Here is a 25,491-nt window from a genome sequence, read left to right as displayed (position 1 = left end):
GCCGGTGTCCTGGTTTTCTAGTGTTTTTGGAGTTTCTGCATTTTCTTTGTTCCTGCGTTTGTAGTATCCCTTCGTTGTTGAAGGTCGCCCTGCGAGGCTTTGTGTTCCCTTGGTTAAGTAAAGTCTTTTTGTTCTTTCATTTGGGTCCCAACCCCCCACGCATCCTGACAAGACTATTCCACACAGCATGACTGCTTACAAAGGTATCATATCCAGGCTATGGGACTGGAACCACAGAAAAGTGACTAAACTAAACGATGTAACATTGCATCTAAACAGCAGCTCACAGTTCAGAGACACTCTCCCACCAAGATGTACACACATACCCTGCCGGTGAGTTAATGTCCGGCTTTACCAGCAGAATAAAATACCATTTTATTCACAATCCTTTCAGAAACACCACAATCCTGAAAATTAAACATCCTGCTGGACTGAACTCTGACAGTTCTACAGATGTAATTCTGACTCAAATGTCCCCTTTTCTTATACTGTAAGTTCTCTGAATTGGGGCAAAGGGCTCATCTACCTTTTCTATGATCTTTTCTCTGGGCTTAACCCTCCCATCCCATACTAGACGTACAGCTGCCATCTTTCAGAGTGGACAGTGAGTTAGTTTTCAGTGCTGTAGGATGTTTGGCCACCACCAAAAGTAAAGACAACACACATTTTTCATGTGTGGACAGTGAATTTGCTCATTTCCTTTTAGTTTTCTGTGACAAACTTCCCACAGCACTGCAAGCTAACACAGCTAAAGGCAGATTCACTGTAAAAGGAAGTAATGCACATGCTCATATACATGTATTGTGGTGAGGGCCTCTGGAGCCCCGCCCCTCCCTGCCATCAGCCGACACTCAGCTCCACTTCACCTGTGTCTCACCGGCCCAGCCTGCCGCCCCATGGACAGCGCCAGAGGGACAGGGCTGTGTTTCAGCACCTCCACTCTGCACTCAGACCTGGACAGTGTCGGAGGGACAGGGCTGAGTTTCAGCACCTCCACTCGGCACTCAGACCTGGACAGCACTGGAGGGACAGGGCTGAGTTTCAGCACCTCCACTCCGCACTCAGACCTGGACAGTGTCGGAGGGACAGGGCTGAGTTTCAGCACCTCCACTCGGCACTCAGACCTGGACAGCACTGGAGGGACAGGGCTGAGTTTCAGCACCTCCACTCCGCACTCAGACCTGGACAGCGTCGGAGGGACAGGGCTGAGTTTCAGCACCTCCACTCCGCACTCAGACATGGACCTGAGATACAGTCAGGCCACCAGCAGCATACCAGTGCTTTTTCCACACCACTTTTCCCTTTGCCTGAGTAGCTGCTGGCCCTATATAGGCATCATGGTCTCACTCCAGGGGTGTGCTGGCTTTCCCCTCACTGAGTGACTAACAGAATCTCTGATTCTCGTTTTTTTTTTTTTTTTTGTGGCAGACTCGGACATGCTCCTCCTCTTGGCCTGAATTTTGGACCCACCTGCACTTTCCTAGCACTTTTGCTTTCCCCAACATTTGAGTAGCCTGTGTTTGTGTTTCACTTTTCCCGTCTTCATTCATTGTGATACCGCTGTCAAAATAAAAGCCCTTTATGGGTATATTGCCAGCACTGTCTGCCTCTTCTGTGCCTCATTCCCACAGTATGGCTGTGATAAAAGTTTATTAAAGGAGATGAAAGATATGGAATTGAAGGTATCTGTAAGTGGGTGGAAAATCACAACATGTACCTGTACAACACGCCATATAAATGCTCTGCCCGTTTGCAAATGTTGCACACAATGCAAACTATGCAGACTACACAAAAGTATAAAACAGTCCTTAGAAGGACCATCACTGTAAACCCTTGCAGGAAGACATGCAACACATACAGGAATGATAGATTCAATCATTAGGGCACACCAGTAGTACAAAGTCCCTTATTTACTGTCAGGATAATTACCATGCAGTGCCCACAAACCCTGTAGGGGGATGGATTTGCATGGTCTGGCAGGAATGGCGGTAGGTACTAGAGTTTTGGTCAGATCAGATTCTATTTTGTCAAATGTAAATTAGTGTGGATTGCAGGAGATGTTCTCTGGATAGCATTTAAGGGAAGCTCAAACAATGTAATTCATTATATTATGGTTATTGGCAACTCTCATATTGTGTCATAAAGTGCTCTTTCTCTTACAGTGCATATAAAGTACGTGGCTTACTAATACACTGACTGAAGTGTGCATCTCTGCTAGAACCAATCACTGCATTGGTGCCATAAATAAACCCCTCTTTCATCATCTTGTGTTTGAAAGCCAACTCTAGGGAATGACATCCGGTCCAGACCCCCATCGAAGCATCCAACTGTGTGGCTCTGACAGACAGTAGCATGTCCAATGCGAAAGGAGGCTACCGCCCTCCTGGAAGAGCACATAGAACACTGCAGCGCTACTATAGCCAAGGGCTACAGACAATAGCCAAGAGCTACAGACTCCAGTTCAGAGTGAAACCCCCCATTTCAACAGAGTCAATTACTCTCAAACACAAGAGAGCTCTCCCATGTTTAAGAGGAATAAATTACTTCCCTCTTACAAAAAGGGGGAAATACATGTGGTTCCCAGAGATCGAACCCAACATAGTTTTTATTTTCATTATTTCCAGCTCCCAATGAAGGGCGGAGCTCAACTTCCTATCTTGGATCTCAATGTTAAACCAACATTTGAGGCAATATAATTTCATAATGTTAACATACAGCACTCATTCATGTTCACTATGTCAGAACGACTGGAAAATCTTGTGCAATTATTTTAATAAATCGTCAGCACCCAATAATTGATTAATAATGATTAACTGATTAGAGTAAAATCTACTCCATGGCCTATAAAAAGAATTACTTAAAATATGCTTAACTTAATACCTAAGCATTTTTGGGCTGGATTTATACTCTGTATCCATGTGAGTTTGCCTATCAGCAGACTGCATTTTATCTCTCAGGGTATGCCTCTCTTAGTTCAAACCAGACTCAAGAGTGCAGTATCACACATGCCTCAGACTACAGGGGCTGATGGTGTCAGCCTCTCAGGTTTTGCCACTGGGGCTGTTACGGTGAAGCCACACTGATTCTGGCAAAGCCGCCTGGCACCGCTCCCGCGTCCCACAATTGGCCGTTTGTGGGCGTGTCACCTATATTATGACAGGCAGTTATGTTTGTTAAATGTTGATTGGGTTTAATGTTGTGTTTCATATCATTGTCCAGTTTGAATAACAACTTTTAAAATGATCTAAGAGGGCTATCCTCAGCATTGAGAACAAATAAATGTAATGTAAAAATGTAATGCTGAAAATGTAAGATATTGTATTTGAATTATTATGATAGGCTAGGCTCCCTTATTCATTTTGTGATTTAAATTTAATATCAAATAGGATCCATTCCTGCTTGTTTTGAAATTTTTGGAGAGAGAGCACTTTATAAATAGAAGTAGGAGTATTGGTTTTTATCATTATCTAAATAGGATTAGCCAGCTAATGTCATCAAATTTAGTCTTCAGTACTTCCCTACTTGGATGTGCCAGACACCACCCTCCCCTCAGGGGAGAAGGCATCCTTTGCTGACCTGACAGCATCTCAGCTGTGAGCATAAGGCATTCTGGGAGCTGTCTATATCTCCCCATAGGTGTATCTCAAACACGAGATGATGAAAGAGAGCTTTAGGTTACTGCTGTAACCCCGGTGGAGAGATCCACCAAGACTGCCCTGCTTGCCGCGCATGAGAAGTGAATATGAAGAGTAGTAGCACTGCAGTGTCCCATATGTTCTTCCAGGAGGGCAGTAGTCTCCTGTAGCACTGAATGCGCTACTGGCTGTCAGAACCATACTTGGTGAAATTGGATTAACGGATGTCGTTTCCCATACGTGGATCTCACTACTCTGTGTTTCGGAGAACCGGGGTAGCGACAGTAACTTAAAGTTTTGGGGTAACACCCTTACTGAGGTAGTCACTGGGCATATTATTAGTTTCACTAGCAGGATATGCAGCTCATGGGTCAGTCAAATGTTATTTAATAGAATAATACAGAAGTCATGCCTTGTGATATATATATAGTCTCGCTACCCAAATGGGGTAAATCTTAATTAGCTTAATCCCAGGTGTTGATTTTAGATTCCTGGATGAGCAGGACATTTACCTCCCAGGATTGAAGATCTTAATGTCAGAGAACACTTAGATGAATGCCTGGCAGCAGTAGCTAGACTCTCTCTCCAAGATACAGGGTCAAGCTGCCCATCATTTCATATGAGCACACCTCAGTCAATAATCATATATGCAAACTCACATTCACACAAACATTCAGGTTACAGGCTCTGAAAATGAATGGAGTCAGGACATTAGTCCTGTGACAAAATTCAAACACTTACATTGCCATAATCAGTAATACTATTTAGTTAATATCACACAGTACAGAGCACTACTCACCCCAGTCTCTGTAGTTTGCAGTTTGGACTCATCAGTCCAACACAGAGCAGCTTCACTCCTGAATCTCCAAGGTCATTGTAGCTGAGGTCCAGATCTCTCAGGGGTGAGTTTGATGACTGGAGAGCTGAGGCCACAATATCACAGGACTTCCATGTGAGGTCACAGCTGTTCAGTCTACAAAGAAGAGCTCATATATTATAATTATATTAGGTATACTTAAAACATATGCTAAGAGGTATAATAAACGGGTTTGTTCCCATGAACAGTTCTGCAGGGAGAATATTCCCAGACTGGCCAGGAGCAGGAGGCAGCTGGCAGAGACAGCCTCCAGTCGGCCTCTCCATCCTGCCGCTGCCACTGCTGTTTCAGTTAGGCAGACATTGCGCTTGTGCACCAGAGGACAGGAATGAAGCATTTTGTCTGGATTTACTAGAGCTTTTTTGTTTCTTTGCTGTCAATTTTTGTTTCATACCACTATATAAAATAAACAAAAATATTATTTACTTCAACTAAGTGTCATTCATTTCAGACATGCACTTGATAAGATGAATGTACACTCACTAGTGAAATGGCTCCTCAGCCAACCAGTCCCTGCTCTCTCATGCACTCTGTGCTCTGAAATCTCTGCAGTGATTATCACATGCAACTCTGCTTCTCTCCGTATGAAAGTCCTGTAATGTGTCCTCTGTGAGGTATATGTCACATCCATGGCGTATGGCTGTGTAGTGTAGATCACAGCACACCACAGTCCACTCAATCATTGACCTAGCCCAGCCAAACACATATTTTAAAGCAAGTTTCCAGTGCGTTCTGGGCTCATTGTAAACACTATCTGAGGGGTGTAAAGCCGGTCTCCCATCTGTCTCATTCAAGTAGCTTACACAATTAACTCCACTGCCTAAATAGCCAGCATTGGACTGCATAACTGAATACAGCTTTCCTTTAAAATAGCTAAACTGAAATATGTTATGTTGTGTTTATGCATTCACATCTGTGGCACAGTTATAATGCCAAAATAGTTAAAGTTAAAGTTAAAACCTGGTATGGGTTGGTTTGACTGCAAACACATTATTCAACACCAAACTAACAGTGCTGAATGTTTCTATTGACACATCCCCAATTGCACCAACAAACCCATGTTGACACAACCAGATTAATTGCAGACCATAAAAGTAACAACCCTGGTGAATTTGAAAAAATTAAAACATTTTATTTGCGAGACACGAGACAACCCATTCCACTTGCACCCAGGTGTGTTTCCGCCTGTGCTGTCACCAAAATAGGACCCCTTTACATAATACTGTAACTTAATATAGCATCTCTTCAATTTTATCTGCTTGAATTGTATGTTCTAACAAAGGGTGATCCATCACTTACTCTGCCTATCAATGATCTCCTTATTTATTTCACATTTATTTGCTATCTTTTCAAATAATTAGTAAATGTATTAAATCAGTAAATAGTAAAAGTAAATAAAATAAAATATATGCTAAGTGCTGAGGTTTTGCACTTGATGCTGCTTATGTTCTGGATATAAGACATTACATGAGGGCACAAGTTAAAACATCTTGATTCATAAATCTTTTTTTAACCAAATTTTCTGTTTCCCAGCAATTTTATTTCACTTTATTCTGACTAGAATTAGAAAGTGGGAAAATATGTGGTCAATCATCTACATTATTAATGACATAATACTCACTTGGCCTTCCTGCAGTTCCTGATTCCTGGTAGCAGTCTCTGATGACCTGCTGCTGATGTGTTGTACGTCTTCAAGTCAAACTCATCCAGGATATCCTCTGACATCAGTAACACAAAGGCCAGAGCTGAACACTGGCCTGGTTCCAGCTTTGTATCAGAAAGTTTTCCTGATTTAAGGTAATTCTGGATTTCCTCCACTAGAGAGTTGTCATTCAGTTCATTGAGACAGTGGAACAGATTGATTGTCCTCTCTGCTGAAGATTCCTTTCTGATCTTCATCTTAATGTACTGGACTGTTTTTTCAATGCTCTGTGATCTGCTTTCTGCCCATAGACCGAGAAATAGAGTAGAACTGGGTCTTGTTTTGTGTCTTTCTGCATCAGATCGACTTCCTGTCATTATTCCCCCTAAGAAAGACTGAATGTACTCCAGAGAGAGGCCAAGAAGGAATCGAAGGAAAAGGTCCAGGTGTCCATTCTTACTCCCTAAGGCCTTATCCACTGCAGTCTTGAGAAACTCAGACAGCTCCAGTCCGTCACTGTGAGGTTTTGATTCTTCTGCTCTGAGTACATTTCTGTTCACATTTACACATGAATGAAACACAAACAAGGCAGCCAGATACTCCTGAATGCTCAGATGCACAAAGCAGTAGACCTTCTCCTGGTACAACCCACACTCCTCTTTAAAGATCTCTGTGCACACCCCAGAGTACACTGAAGCTTCAGAGATGTCAAGGCCACTCTCTCTTAGGTCCTCTTCATAGAATATCAGATTTCCCTTTTCCAACTGTTGAAAAGCCAGCTGTCCCAGTTTCAGAATGATTTCTGTATCTGACTCTGAGATCTCTGGGTTTGTCTCATCAGTGCCATGATACTTCTTATTCTTCACATTAGTCTGAATGAGCAGGAAGTGTGTGTACATTTCAGTCAGAGTTTTAGGCAGATCTCCACTCTCTGTTTCACCCAACATTGTCTCCAGAACAGTAGCAGAAATCCAGCAAAAGACTGGTATGTGACACATGATGGAGAGACTCCTGGATGACTTTATGTGTGAGATAATTCTGCTGGCCAGGTTCTGATCTCTGATTCTCTTCCTGAAGTACTCCTCCTTCTGTGGGTCATTGAACCCTCGTACCTCTGTCACCTGGTGGACACACTCAGGAGGGATCTGACTGGCTGCTGCTGGTCGGGATGTGATCCAGAGGAGGGCAGAGGGAAGCAGATTCCCCTTAATGAGGTTGGTCAGCAGCACATCCACTGACGATGACTCTGTTATATCACAGCAGTTCTTATTGCTTTGGAAATCTAGAGGAAGTCGACACTCATCTAGACCATCAAAGATAAACACCACTTTTACTTCATCACCTTCAACACTTTTGATCTCTTTCAGCTGTGGAAGGTAGTGCTGCAGAAGTTGCAAGAGACTGAATTCTCTTTCCTTCTTCAAATTCAGATCTCGGAAAGGGAGAGTGAAGATGAAATCAACATCCTGATTGGCTTTTCCTTCTGCCCAGTCCAGAATGAACTTCTGCACAGAGACAGTTTTCCCAATGCCAGCGATGCCCTTTGTAAGCACAGTTCTGGGTTTCTTTTGTCCAGGTAAAGGCTTAAAGATGTCATTGCAGAGGATTGCAGTCTCCTGTGTGGTTTGTCTCTTGGATGCTGTCTCAATCTGCCTGACCTCGTGTTCATTATTGACCCCCACACTTCCCCCCTCTGTGATGTAGAGCTCTGTATAGATCTCATTCAGGAGGGTTGGGTGGCCCTGCTTTGCTAATCCTTCACATATGCATTCAAACTTCTTCTTCAGATGAGTTTTCAGTGCCTGCTGGGTTCTTTTTATGAATTCATCTGAAGAGAGGAAATATGAGAAATAATCATTTTACAGATGTGATTAACATTTCCCACTCAATTACGGATTTTAAGAAAAAACAGCTAAAGAAAATATGAATGCATTCAGTTTTCACAGTATTTCACACATATCAGTGTTACACACCTCACTCAGTGTGTTACACACTGTCACGACCCCATGGGTCTAGGGGTGCATGGGGTATGTAACTGGATGTTAATGGCCGGGAGATGTTAATGCTGTAGATATGGTAACAACAAAAACACAGACAAAGCAGCAACTCAGTGCACGGGTGTTTTATAGTGATAACAAACAAAAAGGTGCAACAACTACTACCAGACATACAACAACCCAGACACACACTACCAGGGTCAACGGACGCTGGATGTTGCCAAAAGAACAGAAAAACAAGCTACCTAAACCAGAGAGTAAATTAATCTAGTGTATCAAGTACACAAACAAAAGGCCTATCTACTCTAACTAGCAGACTGAAAACACAATTGGTTGGCAATCACCCCTAAGGACTAGTGAATCTATACACAACATAGCCTACAGGCATATGTACAGGACCCCCCAGTCTTACCTGTCCCAAGCCTTGGAAGTGTACACAAAACAAGACAAGTTCAAGTGAGTGGTTAACATACATAGTCAAATACACAACACAGAGCAAACAGTCAGACATCCATTGTTACAAACAGGTGGGGTTTATATAGTAGATGTGGCGAGTTCTGATTGGTTGTCCAGGATTTGACACGGAGGGTGGGGATTGGTGAAGGTGGGACTTGGTGGATGGTGACTGACAGGTGAAGGCAGGGAAGTCCACACAAAAGAAAAACATGGCACGTAACACACACCTCTCACACAGTATTACACACCATTCTCACAGTGTGTTACACACCTCATACACAGTGTTACACACCTCTCACACAGTATTAGACACCTCTCTCACAGTGTGTTACACACCTCTCACACAGTATTACACACCTCTCACACAGTATTACAAACCTCTCTCACAGTGTTACACACCTCTCTCAGTGTGTTACACACCTCTCACACAGCATTGCACACCTCTCTCACAGTGGTACACAGTGTTACCCATCGCACACATCATTACGCACCTCTTTCACAGTGTAACACACCTCTCACACAGTATTACACACCTCTCTCAGTGTTACCCATCGCACACATCATTACGCACCTCTCTCACAGTGTTACACACCTCTCACACAGTATTACATAACTCGCAATTATAATCCATCACAAATACAACAAATCAGCAAGAAAGTACATACTGATACATTTGTACAATAAAAATGAAGGAAAAAACTGAAAATGGGTTCAAATGTTCTTCTACACTTCATTTCTCAGGTTTATTTTGTGGACGTGTCCTTGTGGTAATGTCTTTAAAGGTCACAGGGTAATTAAAATTAAATTAAAATTTAAATTAAATTTAAAATCTAATATTTCTATCCTGGGTGTTCTTTAGCCCTGGATACAACATCAGGGCAGGCTGTCTAATGGGACAGTGGTTTAGTCACTTGCTTTTGAGCACAGGGTTCCGGCTTTGAATCCCCCTCAGGGACATTTAATCTCATGTGCATTTGCTTACCCCCATAATCACTGCTTCTTGCTATAGTTTAATTTAAATGCCTTTGCGTGCGCATTGGTTGTGACATTTTCTATATGTAATATTGTCAATGTAAAACACTATTATGAAAGTGTGGATGCAATGACTAATTTCAGCATTTGTATGGACACACATTAGCAATGAGAGAAAACTCTTACTGTGCTGCTCATCTCTCTCCAGTGAGTCGGCGAGATCCTTCTGCTTCATGTTCTTCAGGATGTGGAGTGTGATCTTCAGAGACCTCTCACTGCCACAGGTCTCCAGCATCTTCTCAACTATGTACAGGGGCTCAGGATCCTCCTGCTCTCTCTCAGTGCATTCTGGGTAATCAGCAATCTGATGACTCTTGAACAAATCCTTCATCTTCATAAATGTAACCAGTACAGAAGGATCTTCAGACAGACTCGTTAAGCATTCTGGACAATCCTGAATCAGATGGCTCTGAAAGAGTTTCAACTTTTTGTCCTTCTTCAGCTTCATCAGTGTGCTCAGGAGAGACTGAAATAAACACATGAAGAGGTGTGCTGTATCAGTGTGAAATAAACACATGAAGAGGTGTGCTGTATCACTGTGTGAAATAAACACATGAAGAGGTGTGCTGTATCAGTGTGAAATAAACACATGAAGAGGTGTGCTGTATCACTGTGTGAAATAAACACATGAAGAGGTGTGCTGTATCAGAGACTGAAATAAACACATGAAGAGGTGTGCTGTATCAGAGATTGAAATAAACACATGAAGAGGTGTGCTGTATCAGAGACTGAAATAAACAGGAAGATGTGTGCTGTATCAGAGACTGAAATAAACACATGAAGAGGTGTGTTGTATCAGTGTGAAATAAATAGGAAGAGGTGTGCTGTATCAGAGACTGAAATAAACACATGAAGAGGTGTGTTGTATCAGTGTGAAATAAACAGGAAGAGGTGTGCTGTATCAGAGACTGAAATAAACACATGAAGAGGTGTGCTGCATCAGTGTGAAATAAACAGGAAGAGGTGCTGTATCAGTGTGAAATAAACACATGAAGAGGTGGGTTGGTGAATATGTCAATTCATCGTAATTGACCATTAATCATATTATTATCAAATAATAATTAAATAAATGTTACAGAAATCCCAGCCGGACCCACCCAACACACACGATGACTGGCTCCAGCCCCCACACAACCCTGCCCAGATGGATGAAAGATGAAATATTTTGTTTGGTTTTTCCCCCTATAAACACCTTCATATTTTAGGTTGGCCCAGTATAAAATTCTTAGATGAACTTGGTAATTTTGGTGTTGTATTCGAATGGAGTATAACATGTAGTTCGTAAAACTAAATATATTTTGTTGGCTGAATAGCTCAATATGAGTTCATACAGCTTATTTATAATTTCTCTGCCAACATGGAAGAACCAAAAAAAAATGTTCAGGGTGTTCTGTATTACAGTTGCTGAAATAAATAAATGCACAGGATCCTTATTTTGTGTCTTGTTTCTGACAGCCAGGAAAGAGACAAATACTTCCAGACACCAAACATGCAGCAGTGCTAAATGCTCATATTTGAAGACTTTTGCTCCTGATTGGTGGTTTTGTCGAGATCCTACTTGTACTAAATCATGCATTTCCATAGAATAATGGAGTAAATGCTATCTGTGAGCTGAATGCTTCTTGTTTAAAAGTCTCAGTTTGGAGTCTTCCTCTGCTGCCATTTGTGGGACCTGCTAAAGGAATCTGGACTTTCTGTGAGGCAGGAAGGGCCAGATGGCACTGCAGAGCTGGATTAGATGTTGAGGTGTGTATTGAGGGGTTAAATGCAGCACATTAGCATTAGCACTAACGCTTCTCTTGCACAGCCAGGAGCTTCACTTACTGTTTCCACTAAAGATTCTCTTCATCCCAAACATTTCCGATTTTTAAATCCAGGGAAAACATTTATATCACTTGGTGATTGGGTGCTCTTTGGCGATCTTACACTCTGTGCAAAGTGGCAGTAAGCAAACACAAGTGTCTTTGCTACTTTTAGACTGACAAAGTTGTCATTTTCCTGTCCAGCGCCAGCACTGATTAAACAGCAAATTAATTTGTACCCATCTGGGCAGGTGGGTCTTAAGATCAGGTGTGGTCAGATGCAATGCTATTTTGATCCAGCTGAAAGTGTTAAAAGCATGAAACGACCAACTAAAAAACCGCATTGCTACTTTAAGGGCACAATATTAATACAGAAATGTGCACCTACATAAGCAGGTGGACAGCACCATATACTCCTACATTCCTGCCTGTTACGCGCACACAGGCACACAAACATGCATAAACACATCAAGATTACAATGTCAATGATTATTATTGTGTATATCAAGAATACACAATAAAAAATATAACGTCATAATGAATAAATATTGAATATCTGAATTAGACAATCACAGTAATAAGAAATAAATTTGGCCATAATATATGTGAACCATAAGGGAGCCCACTCAGATTATCCTAGATCAAGACATGACTCCTTTATATTGGCCAACTCTGTCACTCCAGCAGTCTTCTAAGGAGATCCCCAATGGAGGGGTGGCTGTCAGGGGACAATAGCGATCGGTTAAAGACACAGCTGAAGATATGCATATAATATAGTGTGTGAATTGTCATTGCCCAGCGAATACCGCATTTAGATTTTGGGATCAGTAGCAGAGGCTGGCAACTCCCTCATTCCTCTCCTTTGTGATTGGTCAATGTTTGGTAATAACTTAATTTTGAGACTTTTTCACAAGAGATTGTACAGTTGATGTAATTTACCACAGTCTGCTCAAAATCCTATCTGGGTTGGAACCTCCATTAAATGTCAGCAAGGTGAGGAATAACTTAAATATGTTAAATTTTCCGAATCCAGCCGTTTTAACCATTAACACCCTTGTTTGGAGTCCGGCACTCTGAATACCAAACACAAGTGCATCAACAGTTAAAACATCTCACCTATCTAACATGTAAAATATATTTATTTGATTGAATTTGGTAATTATTATCAAAGATATAAATTATCAATAAATTCGTCAAATTCTTGATAGGCAGAGCAAACTGTTTGGATCAACATTTATCAAAATGTACAACTCACAACCAGATGAAAATTAAGAAATGTATTAAGTTACAACAAATATTCACATCTAATCTAAGGGTAAGGTTCAACAAACCACAGCTTTTGTCCCAAAACAATCCAAAATGCAAAAACAAACTTAACTAAAAGAAAGCCACATATTTTAAGTGGTGAAAAAGAGGAGGGGGCAGGGGCATGGACATCCTATCTCTCTCACACACACACACACACACATACACACATACACACACACACACACACACACACACACATACACACACACACACACACTCACACCCACAGACACACACACACACACACACAGGCACACAGACACACAGACACACAGACACACACACACACACACCTACACACTCACACCCACAGACACACACACACACATACACACACACACACACCTCAGATGTAACCCACACCTCAGTGAGAACAGCCAAATGGTGAGTTACAGTTAAGGCCAAAAGTTAGCATACGCTCTAAAGATATTCAAACTCAGTTTTTCACAACTCTGCACATTTCATGTTACCATACATGTCTTTTGGCAAGTCAATTAGGGCATCTACTTTGTTCATTTTAAAACAGAAGATTCCAGAAATTGATGTAATGGCTTTTTAGAATCTTCAGATTGGCCAGTTATTTATTAGGAGTTAATTGGGAGTTAATTGGCACCTGTGGTCTACCATTAGAGCCACTGTCTTTTTGCTCTTGATACCATGGTAAAATCCAATCAACTCAGCCAAGACCTTAGAAAAAAAAGTGGACCTCCACAACTTCAGTTCCTCCTTAGGAGCAATTTCCAAACAACCGAAGGTACCACAAGCATCTGTACAAACAACTGTATGCAAATATAAAAATCGTGGGACCACACGGACACTGCATTGTTCAGTGTGGTAGGGTGGGCGTGGTTTTGCGTTGGCTGCAGAGAGAGAGAGTGGGCGGGGCGGCTCTCGGAACTCTGCGCCACAGCTGTTGGGGATTATTAATCAGCACTGATGGTTAATTGTTTGATTAATGAACAATGTGCTGATTACCTCGACAGTGAGCCTGGACGCTTAAAAAGCTGGTCTACAGAGACGGAACAGAGGGACTGGAGATGGATGAAGGGCTGACGGATGGTCAGCCGGGAAATTGTGTGTCTGTGTAAAAAGTGTAACAAAAAGCCGCGTGACGGCAGTAAAAATAAAAGACGCATTCGCGTCCAAAAATAAACTCTCGTCTCTCTCATCTCTGACACGAGCGGTGGCACGCAGTTTGCTACAGTGGTGGCCCGTGCGGGGGACGGCAGGAAGAGAGAGAGAGAGAGCGAGAGAGAGAGAGAGAGAGAGAGAGAGGTCAACAATGGATCCAAACAGGAGCGAGACGGCGCAGCCTCTCGTAGCGCTGGCGCGGATGCTGGAGGGGATGGCACAGATGCAGGAGCGGCAGGCGGCCGTACACGCAGAGCAGATGGAGGCTCTGCGTGCACAAGCCTCCCTCCAGACACAGGCGCTGCGACAACTGGCTGCCGCCGGGGAAACAAGCTCCCGGGACCCGCCGTCCCGATCCCCTCTCCGGATCCACCTACCTAAAATGACCGCCGACGATGACATCCAGGCGTTCGTGGAGAGTTTTGAGGTGGCAGCGGAGGCGTGCCAGTGGCCCCAAGAGGAGTGGGTAGTACACCTCCTGCCCCTCTTAACTGGGGAAGCCCAACAGGCGGCGCATGGGCTGCCGCCCGGAGCCCGGGCGGATTACAAGACGGTGAAGAGGGCGATCCTGGACCGACTAGGCTGCAGCCCGGAGGATTACCGGCGCCGGTTCCGGACAGCGAACCTGGGGGCGGAGGACCGTCCCTTCGCATACGCCCAAAGGCTAACCCACATGGCCCGGCGTTGGCTGCAGCCGGAGATCCGGTCCGCTGGGGGCGTGGTGGAGCAGGTCATCTTGGAACAGTTCCTGGAAGGATTGCCGGAGGGAACGGCCAATTGGGTGCGCTGCCATCGCCTGACCAACCTAGAGGGGGCGGTCACCCTGGCGGAGGACCACCTAGCGCTATACCCCAGCTCCCAGCAGCAAGCACGGCCGGAACCGGCGCCCAGGAGGAGACCCCCTCCTCGTACTGGCCCCTCCCCTGTCCCCAGGGCTCTGGCCCCTCCCTTCCCTCAAACTAATCCCCCCTTTTTCCCTATTCCCTCTCCAGGTCCAGGCTCAGTGGCGGGGGGCTCCGGCTCGCAGAGGGCGCCTCAGACGCTCGGACCGGGGTGCTGGCGGTGCGGACAGCCGGGTCACCTGCGCCGCGATTGTCCACTTATGGAGGTGGGGCAGGTGGTCCGGGTGGTCGGGCCGCCCACTTCCGCTCCCGATCAGGAGGGAGCGTACTGCATCCCGGTAAGGGTGCAAGGGAGTGAACACCGGCCGCTGTTGGATTCGGGGGCTATGCAGTCCCTGATCCAGCAAAACCTGGTTCGAACCGAGGCATTAGTAAAGGCACCCTGGGTTTCCATTCGGTGTGTGCATGGAGATGTGCACAAGTATCCGGTAGTACCCGTGGAAATTTGTTACCAGGGAAAAACGCATATCGTGAAGGCTGCGGTTAGCTCCCGGCTTGCGCATCCCCTAATCTTGGGTACTGATTGGGCGGGGTTTAGGGAGATTTCTAGAAACATGCTGGGGGTGCGATCACGACCGATAGGGAAGTGTGACGTGTGTGCTGTTGACGGTGGTGACGCAGGGCCGTCCGACACGGCCGGGGCAGGGAGGGACCCAGGCGAGCCTCCGGTTGAGACTCCCCGGGGTCCTGTATTCCAACCCGCAGATGATTTCCCACTCGAGCAGTCTCGGGACGACACCTTACGCTTTGCCTATGACTAAGTGATGCGTATTGATGGTCAGCAGGTGCGCCCCGATGCAGTACTCTCGCACCCTTATTTTTCTGTTATTAGGGACAGGTTGTATCGAGTGTGTCGTGACGCTCAGACCGGTGAAGAAACGACCCAGTTGTTGGTACCAAAAAACCGCCGGGAAATGGTTTTCCATGGCGGGACACTTAGGGTATGATAAGTCACTACACCGAATAATGGCTCGGTTTTACTGGCCGGGCATTTGGGCGGACGTACGTCGGTGGTGTGCGTCCTGTTCCGAATGTCAATTAGTGAACGCCCCGGCCACCCCAAAAGCGCCTTTGCGCCCACTACCCTTAATAGAGGTTCCCTTTGATAGAATCGCTATGGACCTCATCGGGCCATTTGATCGGAGGACCCAGGGATACCGTTTCGTGTTGGTCTTGGTGGATTATGCGACCCGGTATCCTGAAGCAGTGCCGTTGCGCAATATTTCAGCTAAGAGTGTTGCACAAGCTCTGTTTCAAATTATCTCCCGCGTCGGAATCCCGAAAGAGATTCTGACTGACCAGGGCACTTAGTTTATGTCACGTACACTAAATGAGCTATACGGATTACTGGGCGTCCGTTCTATTAGAACCAGTGTATACCATCCCCAAACAGATGGGCTAGTGGAGCGGTTTAATAGAACTCTGAAGTCCATGATTCGAAAGTTCATTCACGACGATAGCCGAAATTGGGATAAATGGTTAGTCCCTCTATTATTTGCAGTGCGGGAGGTTCCCCAGGCCTCCACGGGATTTTCTCCCTTTGAACTGTTATTCGGTAGAAAACCTTGGGGAATATTGGACCTAGTTAAAGAAAGCTGGGAGGACGGTCCAAGCCCCAGCAAAAATGAGGTGCAATACGTCATGGACCTGCGAGCAAAACTCCATACACTGGGTCGGTTGTCACGGGAGAATTTGCTCGAGGCTCAGGAACGTCAGCAGAGGCACTACAATAGAGGGACGAAACTACGACAATTCTCGCTGGGAGATAAAGTCCTGGTATTACTTCCAACCTCCAGTACAAAATTACTCGCCAAGTGGCAAGGGCCCTTCGTGGTCACACGACGAGTGGGGGAGGTTGACTATGAGGTGGAGCGTGCTGATAGAGAGGGAGCGAAACAGATTTATCACCTCAATTTATTAAAAGCATGGAAAGAGGTGGTGGCTGTTTCTCTGGTAACGGTGGATCAGGAGAGGGACGAGCTGGGGCCGGAGGTAGCAAATTCAATCAATCAGACCCCACCCCTTTCACACCTCTCGCCAAGTCAGAGAGCAGACCTTGCCCTGTTGCAAAAACGGTTTGCGGATGTGTTTTCTCCCCTACCAGGACGCACGAACCTCATACACCACCAAATCTACACCCCCCCGGGAGTAACGGTACGTTCCCGTCCCTATAGACTGCCGGAGCACAAAAAGAAATTGGTGCAGGCAGAAATAAAGGTCATGCTGGAGTTGGGTGTAATAGAGGAGTCCCACAGTGCCTGGAATAGCCCCATCGTGCTGGTAAGTAAGCCGGATGGCTCTATTCGGTTCTGTGTGGACTATAGGAAAGTGAATGCTGTGTCACATTTTGATGCCTACCCTGTGCCTAGGGTCGACAAACTCCTGGATCGGCTGGGCACGGCTCGTTTTTTTTCGACACTGGATCTGACTAAGGGCTATTGGCAGATTCCCTTGTCTGCAAAGTCCAAAGAGAAATCGGCTTTCCGAACACTTCCGTTTGGGTTGTTCGGGGCCCCAGCCACCTTCCAGCGCCTGATGGATCGGCTGCTGCGTCCGCATGCTGCGTATGCTGCTGCCTATCTGGATGACGTTATCATCCACAGTAGCAGCTGGGCACAGCATATGCGGCATGTGGGGGCGGTGCTCGAGTCCCTGAGGCAGGCGGGGCTCACGGTTAACCCAAAGAAGTGTGCGATTAGCCGAGCGGAGGTACGGTATTTGGGGTACCACTTGGGAAGTGGACAGGTGCGACCTCTGGTGGATAAACCCGCGGCGATTGCGACCTGTCCACGACCCAAGACGAAAAAAGAGGTGAGGAGGTTCTGATTTAACTCGCAAAGGTGCCTCAGATCCGGTCCAGTGGACGGAGCCGTGCCAGCGAGCATTTGAGAGGGTAAAGGAAGCCCTCTGCGGGGAGCCGCTCTTGTTCACCCCTAATTTCTCTCTTCCTTTTATCCTGCAGACCGATGCATCGGACAGAGGGCTGGGGCCTGTTTTGACCCAGCAGGTGGAGGGAGTCGACCGCCCGGTGCTGTACCTCAGCCGCAAACTGTCCCAGCGAGAGGCGAGGTACAGCACGGTAGAAAAGGAGTGCCTCGCCATCCGGTGGGCGGTCGGGTCCCTGCGCTACTACCTGCTGGGTCGCCCATTCACCCTCTGTTCGGACCACGCTCCCCTCCAATGGCTCCACCGCATGAAGGATACCAACCCGCGAATCACCCATTGGTATCTGGCTCTACAGCCCTTTAATTTCAAGGTGGTTCATAGGCCGGGGGCGCAGATGGTGGTGGCGGACTTCCTCTCTCGCCCCGAACTGGGTGGGGGAGGGGTTGGTCATCGGCCGGATGGCTCCCCGGCCTAAGTCGGGCGGTGGAGATATGTGGTAGGGTGGGCGTGGTTTTGCGTTGGCTGCAGAGAGAGAGAGTGGGCGGGGCGGCTCTCGGATTATTGGGGATGTTGGGGATTATTAATCAGCACTGATGGTTAATTGTTTGATTAATGAACAATGTGCTGATTACCTCGACAGTGAGCCTGGACGCTTAAAAAGCTGGTCTACAGAGACGGAACAGAGGGACTGGAGATGGATGAAGGGCTGACGGATGGTCAGCCGGGAAATTGTGTGTCTGTGTAAAAAGTGTAACAAAAAGCCGCGTGACGGCAGTAAAAATAAAAGACGCATTCGCGTCCAAAAATAAACTCTCGTCTCTCTCATCTCTGACACGAGCGGTGGCACGCAGTTTGCTACATTCAGGAAGGAGACACAAATGAACTCCCAGGGCTGAACGAACTTTGGTCCGAAAGGTTCAACTGAACCCCAAGACAACAACAAAGGAACTGGTCAAGGAGTTGGAGGCATCATGTACCAAAGTATCTACATCCACCATTAAGAGAATCCTACATCGCCATGGCATGAAAGGCCGTCACGCAAGGAAGAAGCCCCTACTCCGGGACTGGCATAAAAAAGCCAGAATGAAGTTTGCAGGTGATCACCAGGATGGATACCAAGCCTTTTGGAGGACTGTTCTCTGGTCAGATGAAACAAAAATTGAACTGTTTGGCCATAATGATCAGCGCTATGTTTGGAGAGAAAGGGGTGAGGCTTTTAATCCGAAGAACACCATCCCAACTGTGAAGCATGGGGGTGGTAGCATCATGTTGTGGGGGTGTTTAGGTGGAAAAGGGACTGGTGCACTTCAGAAAATATATGGCATGATGAGGAAGGAGGATTATCTAGAGATACTGAAGCAACACCTCAAGACATCAGTTTAAACTTGGTCGCAAATGGGTGTTCCAGCAGGACAATAATCCTAAGCATACCTCCAAAGTTGTAACAAAATAGCTTAAAGACAACGAAGTGAAAGTACTGGAGTGGTCATCACAAAGCCCTGACCTGAATTCCATAGAAAATTTGTGGTCTGAACTGAAAAAGGGTGTCCGAGCAAGGAGGTCCACAAACCAGACAGTTCTGTCAGGAGGAACAGGCAAAAATTCCAGCAAAGAATTGTGAGAAGCTTGTGGAAGGCTACCCCAAGCATTTGATTCAAATTAAACAATTAAAATACAATGCCACCAAATACTACAAAGTGTATGTAAACTTTTTACCCACTGAAAATTTGATATAGTACATAAAAGCTGAAATAAATCTGTCTCTTAGCTATTATTTTGAAACTACCTATTATAAAGTAGATACCCTAATTGACTGAACACAGGAAATGTTTGGTAACATGAAATGTGTGGAGTAGTGACAAATTTAGTTTGAATGTCTTTAGCCCAGGTGTATGTAAACTTTGTGTATGTACCTGTCTGACACACCACATTACACAATTAATTCTCAGAAATTTAATGGACTCACGCAGAAACAGGTCTTTTATGACAGAGGTAAATCCGTCTTTTCTAAGTCTTTTTAAATCTGCCATTATATTAGCAATCCACCGCGGAAAAAATGCAGGGGGGCTTCTAGAAGGAATGGAAGATAATATGTCAACTGGTTTATTACGTTTATGCACAAGGAACACCTATGAATCAAGGCAGTAAGTTATGCCTTTTTGAATCCTGTGTCTTATTTTGCGCTCAAATTAACTACCGTTAAAATAGCAAAAGTGGGTTTGGACATGTTCTAAATGCACTTGCACCCTGCAATTTAGACCATACGCTGAGATCATTAAAATATAGCCCTTGCCTCCACGCACATCAGAAATGAAATTTGAAAGTATTTTTTAAATGTTTAAGTAAAAAGTTGTTTTTTGTGTTCTTATGATGTTCCACGTGGATGGCCATGAATAATATAATATTAGGGGCAATGTTAGGCATTACCCTTGCACTATATTATATAGGCATTATAGATACTGAAATGAAATTCAATTTACTGGACAAAAAAAAGACATAAACTGTTAAAAACGAGAAAAAAAGATCTCACACCTGGTTTGGGAAAGAACATTTCTCAGAACTCTTCTCTTCAAAAGATCTGGACTCCAGTGACTGCTGGACCCTGGGAACAAAACATGGAGCTTCCAGTTAAACTCATACTCTTACGGAAGCTCTAACTCACAGCACATGGAGACAGAGCTTCCAGTTAAATCATTCTCTTACTGCAACTCTAACTCACAGCACATGGAGACAGAGCTTCCAGGTAAACTCATCCTCTTACTGCAGCTCTAACTCACAGCACATGGAGACAGAGCTTCCAGTTAAACTGATCTTTTTACTGCAGCTCTAACTCACAGCACATGGAGACAAAGCTTCCAGTTAAACTCATCCTCTTACTGCAGCTCTAACCAACAGCACATGGAGACAGAGCTTCCAGTTAAACTCATCCTCTTACTGCTGATCTAACTTTTGCAAAGACACTCTGGGATAAAAGCCAGAGAGAAGAGTTGCAAAAGAGGAGAGAGTGGGAAGAAGTGTAAAGCCTCTGGAGCAGTTTTTATGTTAAGGGCCTTGCTCAAGAGCCCAATGAGAGTTTTTTTATTTTGTGTACAGACCCAACTTCATCTCTCCAGATATAAGTCAGCATCTCTACATCTCCATCACAGGCTCAAACCAGCAACTGTACAGTTGCCAGGAGGACACCCTACCACTGTCTACACTTTCCAGACAGCAAGTGACTCTGGGCTGGATCTGCACTGATTCTGGCCTGAAGTCAGCAGTGTCGTGTCGAAATCTGTACAGTTCCAGGCTGAAGTCGTTTGCTACCTGGGCTGAATATGACATAATACACCCACCTTCACGTGAATGTAACACGGGGCACCGAACCTAGATCTCAAAGTTGTCAGTGAAATTTAGGTTTAATTAAACTGTGAAGTGTCAACATGAACCTGTTCATTTACCTTGAATCACCTGGTAACTCTCTTCTGAAGTTGAGTACCTTCTCCATTGACTCTTCACTCTTCATAGACAGACAGCTGGGTGCAGGTGACCCTGCTCTTTCTACCTGAACCCTGTGAACAAAACAAGGAGACAGAGCTTGACATCCTCTTACTGTAGCTCTAACTCACAGCACAAGGAGACAGAGCTTCCAGTTAAAGTCATCCTCTTACTGCAGCTCTAACTCACAGCACCTGGAGACAGAGCTTCCAGTTAAACTCATCCTCTTACTGCTGATCTAACTTTTGCAAAGACACTCTGGGATAAATGCCAGAGAGAAGAGTTGCAAAAGAGGAGAGAGTGAGAAGAAGTGTAAAGCATCTGGAGCAGTTTTTATGTTAAGGGCCTTGCTCAAGAGCCCAATGAGAGTTTTTTATTTTGTGTATGGACCCAACTCCATCTCTCCAGATATAAGTCAACATATGTAGATTTCCATCACAGGTTCGAAACAGCAACTCTACAGTTGCCAGGAGGACACCCTACCACTGTCTACACTTTCCAGACAGCAAGTGACTCCGGGCCGGATCTGCACTGATTCTGGCCTGAAGTCAGCAGTGTCGTGTCGAAATCTGTACAGTTCCAGGCTGAAGTCGTTTGCTACCTGGGCTGAATATGACATAATACACCCACCTTCAGGTGAATGTAACACGGGGCACCCAACCTAGATCTCAAAGTTGTCAGTGAAATTTAGGTTTAATTGAACTGTGAAGTGTCAACATGAACCTATTCATTTACCTTGAATCACCTGGTAACTCTCTTCTGAAGTTGAGTACCTTCTCCATTGACTCTTCACTCTTTATAGACAGACAGCTGGGTGCAGGTGACCCTGCTCTTTCTACCTGAACCCTGTGAACAAAACAAGGAGACAGAGCTTGACATCCTCTTACTGTAGCTCTAACTCACAGCACAAGAAGACAGAGCTTCCAGTTAAACTCATCCTCTTACTGCAGCTCTAACTCACAGCACCTGAAGACAGAGCTTCCAGTTAAACTCATCCTCTTACTGCTGATCTAACTTTTGCAAAGACACCCTGGGATAAATGCCAGAGAGAAGAGTTGCAAAAGAGGAGAGAGTGGGAAGAAGTGTAAAGCCTCTGGAGCAGTTTTTATGTTAAAGGCCTTGCTCAAGAGCCCAATGAGAGTTTTTTATTTTGTGTATGGACCCAACTCCATCTCTCCAGATATAAGTCAGCATTTCTACATCTCCATCACAGGCTCAAACCAGCAACTCTACAGTTGCCAGGAGGACACCCTACCACTATCTACACCTTCCAGATAGCAAGTGACTCCGGGCCGGATCTGCACTGATTCTGGCCTTAAGTCAGCAGTGTCGTGCCGAAATCGGTGCAGGTCCAGGCTGAAGTCGTCTGCCATCTGGGCTGAACATGACATAATACACCCACCTTCACGTGAATGTAACACGGGGCACCCAACCTAGATCTCAAAGTTGTCAGTGAAATATAGGTTTAATTAAACAGTGGTGTCAACATGAACCTGTTTGTTTACCTTGAATCACTTGGTAACTCTCCTCTGAAGTTGAGTACCTTCTCCATTGACTCTTCACTCCTCATAGACAGACAGCTGGGTACAGGTGACCCTGCTCTTTCTACCTGGACCCTGTGAACAAAACAAGGAGACAGCTTCCAGTTAAACTCATCCACTTACTGCAGGTCTAACTCACAGCACATGGAGACAGAGCTTCCCATTAAACCCATCCTCTTATTGCAGCTCTAACTCACAACACATGGAGACAGAGCTTCCAGTTAAACTCGTCCTCTTACTGCAGCTCTAACTCACAGCACATGGAGACAAGAGCTTCCAGTTAAACTCATCCTCTTACTGCAGCTCTAACTCACAGCATCATGGGGACAGAGCTTCCAGTTAAACGCATCCTCTTACTGCAGCTCTAACTCACAGCACATGAAAACAGAGCTTCCAGTTAAACTCATCCTCTTACTGCAGCTCTAACACACAGCACATTGACACAGAGCTTCCAGTTAAACGCATCCTCTTACTGCAGCTCTAACTCATATCACGTTAAATATCTGATTCATGCATTTATACCTCTTCCTCTCAGTGCTGAGGGTTCCTCCTTTGGTCTTTGGCTCCTCTGAGAGACTCATTTTAGAAACAGCGCCCCCTATCTAAGGAGGCTGGAACACATCAGACCAGACTGGACCACAAGTGGCTTCTAACCCAAATTAGCCTATAAAACCACAACATGAGAACATACTGAACACTCACGTGGACACACAGAGACACACACACAATATAGCGTAGTTTTGACTGGAAGCAATGCAAAATTTAAATGGGTCCTGAAAATGAACTATACAGGCATCTCAAAAGGAGTGATGTTACCCTTGACACTGAAGCTCAGGAGCGTGTGTCCAGAAAAAAACCACAGCGCAATAGAAACAGTGTGCCGAGGCTTGATTGGTTTCTGCCATAAAAACGTGATCAATGACGTCCGAAGCTTCATTCGATACACACAACCATGTGACCGCTTTGGTAACTGACTCAAAGGAAGCAAAGCTTTGGCGCAGGTTTCATGGGCAGAGCAAGCAGTTTGTGTCAGTCGTGAGCTAGTGAGTCACAGTGACTGCTTTAAGAATCCGAGACATTGCGCAGAGATGGAACCAGCCAGGAACAAGAGAGCGGTCTGCAGTTTGGGAGCTTTTTAAAATGATATCAGCAACAAAGCTTTATCCTCCTGAGACCCAGGGGGAAAAAGGTTAAAAATGACATTTCTTCTATATTTTTTGTGTTACAATATATATAGTAATAAAAATGTATAAAAATACAAACTAAATAAAATAAATAACAATAAAAACACTCTGTTATGAATAATGATATATAAGTGCAGTTTTACTTATTATAACAACAATAATAATAATAAACATTAAATTTTTTACTCTGGAAAGATGACCAGGTCCAAGAACATGTAATCTCACATCCAAATTTATGACATTTAAAGACCATTATGTATTACAGACACAGAGACAATTAAGCTATCATGAAGGCTTGAAGATACAACATACACTTGAATACATACAAGAATAACCTTTTATTTCAATGACCTGTTCAATGTTGCATGAGCACCTCCTCTCCCCATTTAATAGTTATTACTCCGAAGTTTCAAGGTGGACACAATGCTGATGACTATCTTTAATAAGTCTTTTATTGAATCTCTTTTAACCTTTAATATGATCTGCTGGTTTGATAACCTAATTCTTAAGTGCAAGAGTTGACTGGCCAACATTGAAAAATTAGCTGGCAGGATCATCTGATACAGCTGACCCCTCCCAGCTGTATCAGATAGGATCTATAAGGAAGGCCCAGTCCATTCTGAGGGATTCCCAGCATCCCCTGTTCAATCAATTTGTATTACTTCCCTCAGAGCGCAGATATAGGCTCCCTATATTAAAAACAAACAGGACTAAACACTCTTTTATCCCAAGTGTCACTGGCTTAAGTTATAGTGATACGTTTTGCAATGATTTTAATGTTTATCTGTTGTCATGGATATAGTTATCGCTATTTATTATTTACTATTCTGCAGTACAAACTGCCCCATGGGGACAATAAAGACTCTAACTAAGACCAGACCTATATCCTTTGTGTTATATACTGGCCACTTTATTAGGAATACCCCCTCATTAATGCAAATAGTCTACTCCTAACAACACATTATGTGGCTGCAGCTCAATATAGACATTTCATTACAGGCATTTAGCAAACTCTCCTATCCAGAGCGACTTACACAACTTCTTTTTTGTCGCATATTGTTTTAAATTACATCCATACAGCTGGATATATAGTGAAGTAATGCAGGTTAGGTACCTTGCTCAAGGGTACTACGGCAGTGTCCTACCTGGGAATCGAACCTGTGACCTATAGGTTACAAGGCCAGCTCCTTATTATTAGAATGGGCAAGATGTGTGATCTAAGCGACTTTGACTGTGCCAGATGTGGTGATTCCAGTATCACAGAAACTGCTGCCCTCCTGGGATTTTCATACAGTACAGAGAATGGTGTGATAAACAAAAAACACCTTGTTAATGAGAGATCAGAGGAGAATGGGCAGACTAGTTCAAGCTAACAGAAAGGCCACAAATGTAATAACAGCTATGCTTGGCCAAAGAGCTCTAATGTCATCTCTCAGGACCACAGTAGATGAGACAAAGGAGACAATTTAGAATCTTGAAACTGTCGATAAATCCCAGTAAAACCATTTTTCCTGAAGCCATTCCAAATAGCCTTTTGGCATGGAGGTAGCATCTCATTTTGGAGCATCTAATGTAGCAATTAATAGAAACTTGGTGAAATTTTAAAACATTCGGCAACGTT

The 25,491-nt window shown here is 44.6% G+C and overlaps 1 protein-coding gene across 1 annotated transcript; it reads right to left on the bottom strand.

Annotated features, from left to right (window-relative positions):
* Positions 1–4,413: 4,413 nt before the first annotated feature.
* On the bottom strand, positions 4,414–23,348 carry LOC135246237 (NACHT, LRR and PYD domains-containing protein 12-like). The gene is made up of 8 exons (XM_064319741.1): positions 23,209–23,348; positions 22,651–22,761; positions 21,881–21,991; positions 21,109–21,219; positions 20,201–20,270; positions 9,766–10,105; positions 6,134–7,982; positions 4,414–4,608 (listed from the first exon to the last, which is right to left on the bottom strand). The coding sequence occupies exons 1-8, from the start codon at positions 23,265–23,267 to the stop codon at positions 4,431–4,433; spliced, it is 2,829 nt and encodes a 942-aa protein (XP_064175811.1). The 5' UTR covers positions 23,268–23,348; the 3' UTR covers positions 4,414–4,430.
* Positions 23,349–25,491: the final 2,143 nt, after the last annotated feature.

The sequence above is a fragment of the Anguilla rostrata genome, unplaced genomic scaffold, assembly GCF_018555375.3.
Source record: "Anguilla rostrata isolate EN2019 unplaced genomic scaffold, ASM1855537v3 scaf0080, whole genome shotgun sequence".
Taxonomy (NCBI): domain Eukaryota; kingdom Metazoa; phylum Chordata; class Actinopteri; order Anguilliformes; family Anguillidae; genus Anguilla; species Anguilla rostrata.
Note: the sequence above shows the minus strand (reverse complement) of the source record. Positions and strands in the feature narration are given on the sequence as shown.

Bases quoted from the DNA above. Each gene is read 5' to 3' on its own strand.
- LOC135246237 (XM_064319741.1), bottom strand. From the start codon at position 23,267: ATGAGTCTCTCAGAGGAGCCAAAGACCAAAGGAGGAACCCTCAGCACT. The intron at 10,106-20,200 runs GTGTGAGATCTT...TGTTTATTTCAG, and splicing joins AATGTTCTTTCCCAAACCAG to TCTCTCCTGAGCACACTGAT. The intron at 4,609-6,133 runs GTGAGTATTATG...TCTTCTTTGTAG, and splicing joins AGGAACTGCAGGAAGGCCAA to ACTGAACAGCTGTGACCTCA.